We start from the raw sequence: 12307 nt of genomic DNA, 5'->3' as shown, positions 1-12307 counted from the left end.
CTAAATGTTACTGCTACCCCTTTTTATGTTCTTGTCATCCATGGCCAGTGTGCAGAATAACTAAATGCTACTACTACCCCTTTTTATGTGTTTGTCATCCATGACCAGTGTGCAGAATAACTAAATGCTACTACTACCCCTTTTTATGTTCTTGTCATCCATGGCCACTGTGCAGAATAACTAAATGCTGCTACTACCCCTTTTTATGTTTTTGTCATCCATGGCCAGTGTGCAGAATAACTAAATGCTACTACTGCCCCTTTTTATGTTCTTGTCATCCATGGCCAATGTGCAGAATAACTAAATGCTACTACTACCCCTTTTTATGTTTTTGTCATCCATGGCCAGTGTGCAGAATAACTAAATGCTACTGCTACCCCTTTTTATGTTCTTGTCATCCATGGCCAGTGTGCAGAATAACTAAATGTTACTGCTACCCCTTTTTATGTTTTTGTCATCCATGGCCAGTGTGCAGAATAACTAAATGCTACTGCTACCCCCTTTTTATGTTTTTGTCACCCATGGCCAGTGTGCAGAATAACTAAATACTACTACTACCCCTTTTTATGTTTTTGTCATCCATGGCCAGTGTGCAGAATAACTAAATGTTATTGCTACCCCTTTTTATGTTTTTGTCATCCATGGCCAGTGTGCAGAATAACTAAATGCTGCTACTACCCCTTTTTATGTTCTTGTCATCCATGGCCAGTGTGCAGAATAACTAAATGCTACTACTACCCCTTTTTATGTTCTTGTCATCCATGGCCAGTGAGCAGAGTAACTAAATGTTACTGCTACCCCTTTTTATGTGTTTGTCATCCATGGCCACTGTGCAGAATAACTAAATGTTACTGCTACCCCTTTTTATGTTTTTGTCATCCATGGCCACTGTGCAGAATAACTAAATGCTACTACTACCCCTTTTATCTTCTTGTCATCCATGGCCAGTGTGCAGAATAACTAAATGTTACTGCTACCCCTTTTTATGTTCTTGTCATCCATGGCCAGTGTGCAGAATAACTAAATGCTACTACTACCCCTTTTTATGTGTTTGTCATCCATGACCAGTGTGCAGAATAACTAAATGCTACTACTACCCCTTTTTATGTTCTTGTCATCCATGGCCACTGTGCAGAATAACTAAATGCTGCTACTACCCCTTTTTATGTTTTTGTCATCCATGGCCAGTGTGCAGAATAACTAAATGCTACTACTACCCCTTTTTATGTTCTTGTCATCCATGGCCAGTGTGCAGAATAACTAAATGTTACTGCTACCCCTTTTTATGTTTTTGTCATCCATGGCCAGTGTGCAGAATAACTAAATGCTGCTACTACCCCTTTTTATGTTCTTGTCATCCATGGCCAGTGTGCAGAATAACTAAATGCTACTACTACCCCTTTTTATGTTCTTGTCATCCATGGCCAGTGAGCAGAGTAACTAAATGTTACTGCTACCCCTTTTTATGTTTTTGTCATCCATGACCAATGTGCAGAATAACTAAATGCTGCTACTACCCCTTTTTATGTTCTTGTCATCCATGACCAGTGTGCAGAATAACTAAATGCTATTCCTACCCCTTTTTATGTTTTTGTCATCCATGGCCACTGTGCAGAATAACTAAATGCTACTACTACCCCTTTTTATGTTTTTGTCATCCATGGCCACTGTGCAGAATAACTAAATGTTACTGCTACCCCTTTTTATGTTTTTGTCATCCATGGCCACTGTGCAGAATAACTAAATGCTAGACTGAAGTAAACAGGCATGAAGCCATTATCATTGTACATGTAATTATGTTTCGAAAAGGACTGCCCCTCCGAATGCCACTCTGACATACTTCACGTAAACCATGTTGTATTGAGTATGTACGTAAGCACCTGAAATTGGTTGGCAAACAAATGATACCCTATTTTGTTGTAACAGGTTTAACTAAATTGGTGATGACTTAAACACAAGTCATGAAGGGTAATCAAAGATTCTCAAATAATTGACATTCCATAATAATAATAATAATAACTGCTATTTAAGTGCATTTGATTTCAGTAAGTCACTACAGTATCAATAGAGACTTTTTTAAAAGAGTGCAGGGAAGTATGTTGCCTCGTAAATATGAGTCGGACAACAGACATGTGATGGAGATTAGCAAACAATTAGAGGAGAAAAAAACACAGAAAATGTTTCATTTGATTGGTGATATTTGAGTAATAGTACCTAATGCCTGTGTGTATTAATGTTGACAACAGTTCAAATCTGCAGTCTTGACCTTATTCCTTAGGGTCAGCTCTTAAGACACTTCACACATTTTACTAATTAACATATTTATTCTGAATTAGTTGGGTTTTTTGCACATATGCTGCATAGTATATTTTTTTGTTCCTTCTTTGTTTAATTTCATAAATGTAATTTGCGTTGTATATATATGCTACAGTTTAATGCCAGGTGTTTGCAGATTAAGTTTCTTTGGTTTATTTTTGTTTTTAGTATTATTTTAGAGGTAAATTATTTTTATAAATTTACATGTATAATGAACTTAGCATTCTAATTACTGAAAAATATTTTCTTTGTAGTGTGATATTATAAATGACTAAGAATTCAATCATGATATTGAGTAATACATGTGCTTTTCAGTTTCCTTTCTATCCTTTTGAAAGTGAGGGACTCCTGAGTTCCATGACTGATGGACTCCTCATTCTTAAATGCTTTGAGACCCCTGCATCCCATGATTTAATTGGTCTTAAATGAAAATGATCATCCAATATGGCCACCACAGTGGCCATCTTTAAATTTTATTATTGCTACTTGTCCTGCATAGATGATCATATCAACATCAGATCTTCCCTACAAGACTTCTTATGATGTCTGTTTGGTCTGAAATGAAAATGGTGCTGATCTAATGTCTAATATTGCCACCACAACAACCGTCTTGAAAAATCTTAATGCTACTCCTTTTGAATGAATGGTTATATCAACATGGAGTTTTCACTGAAAGACTTCTTATAAAGTCTAGTTGGTCCTAGATAAAAATGGTACCAATATGGCAGCCACAGTGGCCATCTTGAAAATCTTGTTATTGCTACTCCTACATGGACGGTCATATCAACATGGGATTTTTTTCTAAAAGATTTCTTGTGATATCTAGCTAAACAAAAATGCTGCTGATCTGACATCCATTATGGCCACCATGGCATCCATCTTAAAAATCTTATTATCACAAATCTGCCTGAACAGAAAGTCATATTGATATGGGTTTTCACCAGTAGACTTCTTATGATGTTTGTTTGGTCCTAAATGAAAATGCTGCCAATCTGACTTCCAGAGAGATGCTGCCGAGGGGGTGGGGGGCGACAAGATTGTGTGAATCATGCAAGATTTATATAAATTTGCACACTTGGAGAGCAGTGATATGCAAGAATTCCTGCAAATTAGTTTAAAGTCGCACATATGAAAATGTACTCTGCACAGTATTTCTATTTAACTGCTCACCCTCAGAATGCTTGTCACAACGTAAGTCATGTCAGTAGAGGTACAATAGTACTTGTCACTGTATCAATCTTTGTTTAGGTAGGTTTTTAAAAAAATTTTTTAACATCAGTCTTTCTTCCAGTATGCACTTTTTTACACATCTGGTTTTTCAGCTTGATTGGTTGTTAAACTAAATTTGATTGATTCATTTGGCCCTAAAACAGGGATTCTGTTCAAGTTTGAATCTTGCATCAAAAAAGTTTTACAAATGCATGTTTAAAATATGGACTACCTAGAAAACCCAGTGTGGTTTATCTCCAAATAACAATTTCATTTAGCAAATACTGGCTGATGATGGTGTTGCTGGCATTGATTTTAAGTTATATAGTATATCAGAATATTGGAGCTAGGAAAGCATTAATAGAGATAATGAGTGATATTGAGCCTGAAAATGGTGTTTAATACAAGTCATATCTACATGCTGGATGAATCGACTGAATAGGTCGAGTGTGTGTTGGGTCTATTCCCACTCGCCTTCAAGCCCTTCATTCAGACAGATAGGAACTAATCTTAATCCCACTGCCTGACGGCTTCAATCAAACAGTGCTCCGTGAGCACATAAAAGCCTGGGGGAAGTGGCTCCAATTCCTTCCCCTAGGAGTAATTAAATAGCCTGCTGTGTGGGCATAAAACAGTGGTACATGCACGACTGTGCGAAAACCACTTAAATCTAAATTAACTAATGCTGGATGAAGAAAAATAATGGCATGCTGATCAGGCACCCTTTCTGCAATATTTCAAAATTAAATGTTGAAAAGGCAGAATACTAAGCCTAATTAGAATACAGGCAAAAAGCCATGCAACTTTTCATTTCTTTGCTCAGACTATTTAGCCCTGTCAGATCTTGTGCTACAAAACCATATATCCATTTAATAGTTAAACTAAACTGAAAAAATGAGAATAAAAACTGAAATTAAGAAGTAAAGATATTTATTTGATCAAAATACCTCTGTCTGAACAAATAGGATATGGCTTTGATGGACTTGAACCCTAATGCAGCAGTATGGAACAGTTGTTGTTGTAGGGTTTAACGCCATGTATCTGCACACAATAGGCTATACATGGTGGCCAGTATTAATGGTGGTGAAAAACCCCGGAAAGAACCACCGACCCATGAGAAGCTACTGGCAAGCTTTCTCACATACCCACATTGGTCGAATCTGAGACTTGAACCCATGTGGACAGAGGTGAGATGGCAGTGATCCGTAATGGAGAGCGCTTTAGACCACTCTGCCATTCTGGGCCCCGCAGTATGGAACAGATGGTTAATCTGGCATATCAGTCACTATCAGATCAATGAAGTTCCTTATTTTAAAAAATATAAACACCTCCACCCCTAAACATACAAAAGAAAAAAAAATCCTTTTTGGGAGCAGAATTTTTAAAAGATAATATTTGTGATCTGTGGAAAATTGTATATAACAACCATAAAGAACAGTTTCCCAACTTGTTCAAGCTGAACTAGCTATTTACATGCCCTTTCAGACAGCAGAACAGACTGTAAGGGGGGAGGGTCTCAGCATAGAGCAATATTCATACACAAATAAGGAACTGATTAAGCTCAGATTAATGCTGACAACTAGCTGTGACATTTTTTAAAGATTTTGATTGCATTAGAGCTTTCATAGTATAAAACAGGAAGAAAGAGAGCCATTTAAATGTTGGGTAATATTTTAACTATAGCTAATCCCTCATCTTCTTTTTTTCCAGCTCCCCCCAATTTTGTTGGTAGGAAGGGGGGAGTTCTGTCCTTGATTAAAATCTGGCAGCATCTCAGAATGGTCTTGTCTTGAATTCCTGGAAGAAGTTTTTGCACAGTAAAGCATCAGTCCCACTGAGGGACCTATATTTATCGTCTTGGCTTTATCCTGAAAATGTTTTTCTATTGCTCTGACCCCAGACTGTTACAGTGCATTATATAAAATCCATTCAGAAGAAACTATTGAAGATTACATACTTTAGTTTTGATTGTCTTCCCTGTGAATGGTGTGATATATGTGTTACTTTTTAATATTTAAGTTCTATATTGAGGATTTGAGAGTCATTTATCTTCAACATCAGATCTGTATGTAGCTGAAGGTTTGCTATGCTATTACTATATGCCTAAAGCTGGTATCTTGATATGCCAGGATTCCAGGTATCTTACTGGTGTCTGTAGGATGCCATCAGAATACCATTGAAACACCAAGTTACATTGAACACATGTATTGTCAGACAGATAACAATACTAGTGTCTGTAGAATGTCATCAGAATATCATTGAGACACCAAGTTACATGGAACACATGTATTGTCATACAGACAATATTACTGGTGTCTGTAGAATGTCATCAGAATACAATTGAAATGCCAAGTTAGATGGCATGGAACACATGTATTGCCATACAGACAACATTACTGGTGTCTGTAGAATGTCATTAGAATAACATTGAAACACCAAGTTACATGGAACACATGTATTGTCATACAGACAATATTACTGGTGTCTGTACAGTGTCATCAGAATACCATTGAAATGCCAAGTTAGATGGCATGGAACACATGTATTGCCATACAGACATTACTGGTGTCTGTAGAATGTCATTAGAATAACATTGAAACACCAAGTTATATGGAACACGTGCATTGTCAGACAGACAAAAATACTGGTGTGTGTAGAATGTCATCAGAATACCATTGAAACACCAAGTTACATGGAACACATGTATTATCATACAGACAATATTACTGGTGTCTGTACAATGTCATCAGAATACCATTGAAATGCCAAGTTAGATGGCATGGAACACATGTATTGCCATACAGACAACATTACTGGTGTGTGTAGAATGTCATCAGAATACCATTGAAACACCAAGTTACATGGAACACATGTATTGTCATACAGACAACATTACTGGTGTCTGTAGAATGTCATCAAAATATGATTGAGACACCAAGTTACATGGAACACATGCATTGTTATCCAGATAACAATTCTGATGTCTGTAAAATGTCAATAGAATACCATTGAAACACCAAGTTACATGGAAAACATGTATTGTCATACAGACAACAATACTGGCATCTGTAAAATGTCATCAGAATACCATTGAAACACCAAGTTACATGAAACATGTATTGTTATACAGACAACATTACTGGTGAGTAGAATGTCATTAGAATATCATTGAAATACCAAGTTACATGGAACACATGCCTTGTCAGAGAGAAAAAAATACTGGTGTCTAGAATGTCATCAAAATATGATTGAGACACCAAGTTACATGGAACACATGCATTGTCAGACAGATAACAATACTGGTATCTGTAGAATGTCATCAGAATATCATTGAGACACCAACTTATATGGAACATTTGTATTGTCAGACAGACAACATTACTTGTGTCTGTAGAATGTTATCAGAATACCACTGCAACACCAACAAGAAACGTGCATTGTCAGACAGACAGCATTACTGGTGTCTGTATAATGTTATCAACACCATTGAGACACCAAGTTACATGGAACACTTGTATTATCATTCAGACAACAGCATTAGGCTATCATTCTTTTGAAGAAAACTTAAATGCACAGTGACATTTACTGCTCTTTCTGTCATTCACTGCATTTTCACTGCAGATGTACTTTGTCATGCAAGTAAGAGTAGATATTTTTATTATTCCTGCATTTTGTTAAGAACAGACCGGGGTTATGTGATCATACCTGTGCTTGTGTGTGTTCATAATATGATACAACGTATCCAGTACCAGATAAGATAAAATAACTTGTGATATGATTGGGAAGCTTATATAGATATGCACATTCATTGTTCAGTTTTGATTATTTCCATAGAACTGCGCTTGGTGTGGTTTTTACATAAAATGAAACTATTAGTGTTCATACCACAGTGGCCCCAGAATCAGAATTTGCTAACTGTTCTACTTAATGATTGAGTTTTTATAGAGTTATTGCCCTTCATTATTTTGAATTCAGTCTGAAGTAGCTATATGATATAAGTACTTAAATTTTTATTTTATTTATAAAAATAAAAGCCGTGACCGATTTGGTTTTGTTATTTTATTTTGTAACATACAATCAAAATTTTCATAACCAATGAATAGTGGATCTTTTCTTGTTAGGTTTGTTAGTGTTGTTTTTTCAAAATTGTCACCTAAATTGCTGACATGAAAAATTGTCATGCTACCTAATTGCTATATGCAAGACAGTTGCAGATCTTTGTTCCACAGATTAGACTTTTCATTTCATTGTTGTGTCTTTCAGCTAAGCTAGATGAAAGGTCAAGTGATGAATGCATGGCAGAACTAACAGGAGCAATGGCAAAGGATAAAAAGAAATGTTCCATTAGCAACAAGTGTCTTGGATTAATGACATACCCAGGGATGATGGGATATGGGCTCACCCATCAGGTTCTCTGGACAATGCTTGCTGAAAAGGTATTGTTTCTACAACAGTGTTCTATACAGGCCTGTATTCTGAAATGGAACAACTACAGTGTAGAGTCAAGTTCACTTTTCCACTATATCTAATTTTCCCCATTAATACATTTTTGTTGAAATTGCCTTTACCTGTTTATTTCTTAGTATCAGCTTTTGAAGAACTCAGTGCATCAGGACATGCTTTTCCAGTATCTGGAGAATTTGTGTTAACAGGCTTCTCCCATATGATTTTTAAAGGACCCCTTCCTTAAAAAATCTTGCAGTGCCAGCGCTGAAATTAGGAATCCCAATAAAACTCCTATTTTCAGTGCAATAATTCAAAACATTATATCTGTTTTGTTATATATATATATATATATATATATAATACAAATAAAACTATCAAACTGGTTAGAGAATTTTAATTCGTACTCTACAGAGATTCAAACCCAGGGACATGAGTAAACGTCACCCATCGCCTTGCCTGCACACACCAGTCCATATTCCATCACGACTAAGCACGCATCACCTTTAAAGTGATGAAACTGCATCGGTGTTATATGCACTCGTGTGCAGCAGACACACTTGCAAGACAACCTAGTAATTAATTCTCATGTATCTGCACAGTCATTCCAGATTCCTATGAAAGAAATAAAGTTATACAGAATTAATTATAGAGAATTATAAATATACACCAGACAGGCTGAATTCAATATCACTGCTTACATCATTAAATATGTTGTTTCTAAGTGATCAATGAAATAAACAATATGACATAAACAAGATGACGTCATAGCTTACATTTTTAACCTAATTATCTTATACATTAACGAATAATATACATGGAGATGTGTATATACAGCAAAGATTAATGATATCTGTTTATCTCTATTTAGTAATAAATTGTATATATATATATATATATATATATATATATATAAGCAGAATGCTAATGGTCATTCATTGTGCAATATTTACTATTATAATAAACAAACTCAAATTTAAGGCAGTTGATAAATAGGGCTGTCAACGGGTACCCAACCGTAGTGAAAAACCCGGGCGTTGAAAATTAATGATGAGTACCCATTCACAAAAATAATTTGTCAGCAACACTATCAAAATATCATATATCTTCAGCAGTACGCTGGTCTGAGTTGCAGCTTCAGTCTATATTTAGGAGTAGGACCACCCGTTATGCATCATCAGCCGACTACTAAACAGCTGCTGCACTCTGGGCTGTGTGAACGGCTTCACAGTTCAAAACAATACTAATATGTAGACTATGCGTGTTAACATATCACTTACTCATCAGTCAGCGAACGACCGACAAGCTGTGGCTGACTGCGACTGGGAGGGAGGTTGGCTGCTGCTATATGCACAGCTTATACTATAGACTCCCAATGCCAAGAGGTCTAGCTTGTCCTATTAAATTGTTACATTGCATAACAAGTAGGCCAAGTGATCCGCTAGCGAAAATGAATCAGCCACTCATACCAGTGACACCACATGACCACCACACAGTCGCTGTAGTCCTGTTTGCTATTGCCATTCTAGAAGCACTGCATGTGTGTCTAACAAAACACAGTTGTTATAGGGAGTGATATTAATTTCTATTTAATAATTATTTTACAAAGAGTAATGGGCTGGCTGCCCTTGCGTGACAATATCTATATTCCTGCAACGTCAGTTCCATCTGAAAGTGCTTTTTTGAGGTCAGGACACGTTGTAAACAGGAAACGTGCATTGCTGTTGCCAGATACGGTCGATATCTTTGTGGGGTTTTTTATAGCAGAAACTGGAAATTTTGCGAGGGACAATGATCATGTACTTGGACACTAGGACAGACTGGTATTATTTAGCTTTGATAAATTCTTTCTTAGTTTATTAATTTTTTAATTTTTAGTAAAAACATTCAAAAAGGTTATTTTATTCTAGTTTGAAATTTTAATATTGTAATGTATTGCTTACTTACTTAAGTGTAAACCACCTTTAGTATCCAAATTCTCAATTGGAAGTTGACTTTCACCACCATTTGCCGTGAGTAATAAATAACAAAACACGCTGTGGAGGTTTATTATTAAGTGAAACGACATTGTAATATTAATTCATTATTATTGACAAATCAAACAAAATATTATAGCACAGTTTATAATAGACAATTTGAAGTACAACAGGAAAACAAATTATCTCCGTCAACAGACTATCAGCCATCTCCCATTGGATGTGGGTAAAGTGTGAATGTGAAAATGCGAAAGTGCGAATTGGTAAAATGCGAAAAAGAGAATGTAAAATAGTGGATAAAGTGTGGTAAACAATGTGCGAACTGATGTAAGTAGTCAGTTTGTTTCGTCACCCTACAACAATCCAGGTTTGTGAATATTTGACAGTGGAGTAACTAGGGTTGTACATATCTTTCATGTTCTAATGGGTACCTGGTTATCCATTAAATGGCACAACGGGTACCTGGGTGAAGTTTTCCATGGTTTTTGACAGTCCTATTGATAAATGATAACTGTAACTGTTATGCTACAACTATAACAATTCTTAATTCCTTCATCATGCCAGTCTTTTCTACTTTTGTGTGCATCTAGAACAGAAATCTCAAACTCAAATCACCACAATGGCCACATGAGGACTAGTATACTCGCTTGAGGGATTCATCGCTGAAACCTTTTCATTTGCATTATTAATTATTTGACAAATTCCGGGGATTATTGTGGGCCGCAGGAAATAACTCCATGGGCCATGTGTTTGAGACCCCTGATCTAGATAGAAGGAATCAGGGTAGATATTTTTTAAAAAATCTGTATTGATTTTTTTAATAGCTTAATTCCATTTGAAATCAACACATTTTCCAGGACACAGAAAGAAGAAATTAATAACCAGTTTACATTCATTTTTCATTTTAATAATCAGCACACTAAAATTCGTTTTTTCTTCAGCAAACTTTTAAAAATTTATCTGTGGTAGGTATAGAGCAAAATCCCCAAGTTCTGGACTTGGTTTTGCTTGGATTGCCATTGCATTTTCTCTTCCAAAGTCATGACATGTGCATAAAGTCATATTTTATCATTTTTCAGCCCATGAGATGTTTATTTTTCTTTTGTTCTATGAATCTCTCAGTTGTTTTAGCATTCTACTTTATTTACCAAAACTTGATGCAATTACTAATTTCTGTCAGCCAATCTTGTGATCCTCTGACAAACAAAATTAGTCCTAAATTCTTTGCTCAATATTTCTAAATATTGTATACAGTAAAATGTACTATAATTTGGAAAAGTATATTGCAGTCAGATCTGAAAAGATAGACAAATTTATGTTGATTTTTGGAAAGAGTGGGAGCCTTTATTACACTGGTAACTATGAATATTCTGTTTATTCAAGTGCATATTTTATAGCATGATGTACATTGTATGGTATAATGTGTTTGTAATACATAATGTCACCTCATGCCTGATCAACTCATATGATCTGAAAGTTTTCACTGTACAGTGTCGAAAAATTATTGTCTAGAACTAATGCACTATTACGCATTACAGGTATCATTTATTTTGTGTCAATAAAAAAAGAAAAGAACTGCACGAGTTCCAAACATCATGTAATGACTTATAGTATGACAGAGTATAATTGCTGTGTAATGTTTATCAATGAGAGGTGTCAGATCACACACGTGTGTAACTGAGTCTTCTGATCAAAATGATCATTATGAACTGACAGTCAGTTAACCAATGTCCTAATCTCCATGTTTGCTAAGCTGTAACCTTTGTGGTTCACCTCTTCCCATTACAGTAACTTGAACACAGTTTGATAACACACACTACATGACTGGTATGCTCTTTGTAGAAACAGATCTGATTAACAATAATTTCAAGACAAAAATACCTGTGTATGATGGACTCAACTGTTTTTGAATTTTAATTCATCCCAAAATGAAAATTATGCATATGTATTATTTAACATTCAGGAGAACCCTGATATTGTATAAAACCTTGTTCACAATTGTGAAAACATGTGCTTAAATGAATGTGATCAATAAAATTGAGATTTGTAGGGTAACAACACCACACTCCTTGTACAGCAAAATTTGATAATTGTAGCAGTTTTTCCATTGTAGATTTTAAGATAAAATATATGACTTATGATTAGAATGCAAAGATTTAGAAACCGCATGTTGGATATCTTAGAAGCTAGATCATTAGGGACAGGTTTATAGTTGGGTGATATTTTATGATGCAACATTTGCTGATAAAGCAATGTTTATAAAACAATTGAAAGTTGTTTATCCAGCAACTGTGAAGATATGGCTTTTACAAACACGAGGTCATTAATAACAATGATCTCCTAAAATTAATTCCAAATCAAAC

General features: G+C 35.5%; 1 protein-coding gene across 1 annotated transcript in view; it reads left to right on the top strand.

Moving 5' to 3' along the window:
* The window catches only part of LOC149805462 (uncharacterized), a 40880-nt gene that overhangs the window by 4865 nt on the left and 23708 nt on the right, over positions 1–12307 (top strand). The window contains exon 3 of the mRNA XM_089950051.1: positions 7789–7961. Coding sequence (XP_089806177.1) covers positions 7789–7961 — 173 coding nt within the window. The remainder of the gene's footprint in view (positions 1–7788; positions 7962–12307) is intronic.

The sequence above is a fragment of the Sinohyriopsis cumingii genome, chromosome 2 (assembly GCF_028554795.1).
Source record: "Sinohyriopsis cumingii isolate HCF-2022 chromosome 2, ASM2855479v2, whole genome shotgun sequence".
Lineage (NCBI taxonomy): Eukaryota > Metazoa > Mollusca > Bivalvia > Unionida > Unionidae > Sinohyriopsis > Sinohyriopsis cumingii.
Note: the sequence above shows the minus strand (reverse complement) of the source record. Positions and strands in the feature narration are given on the sequence as shown.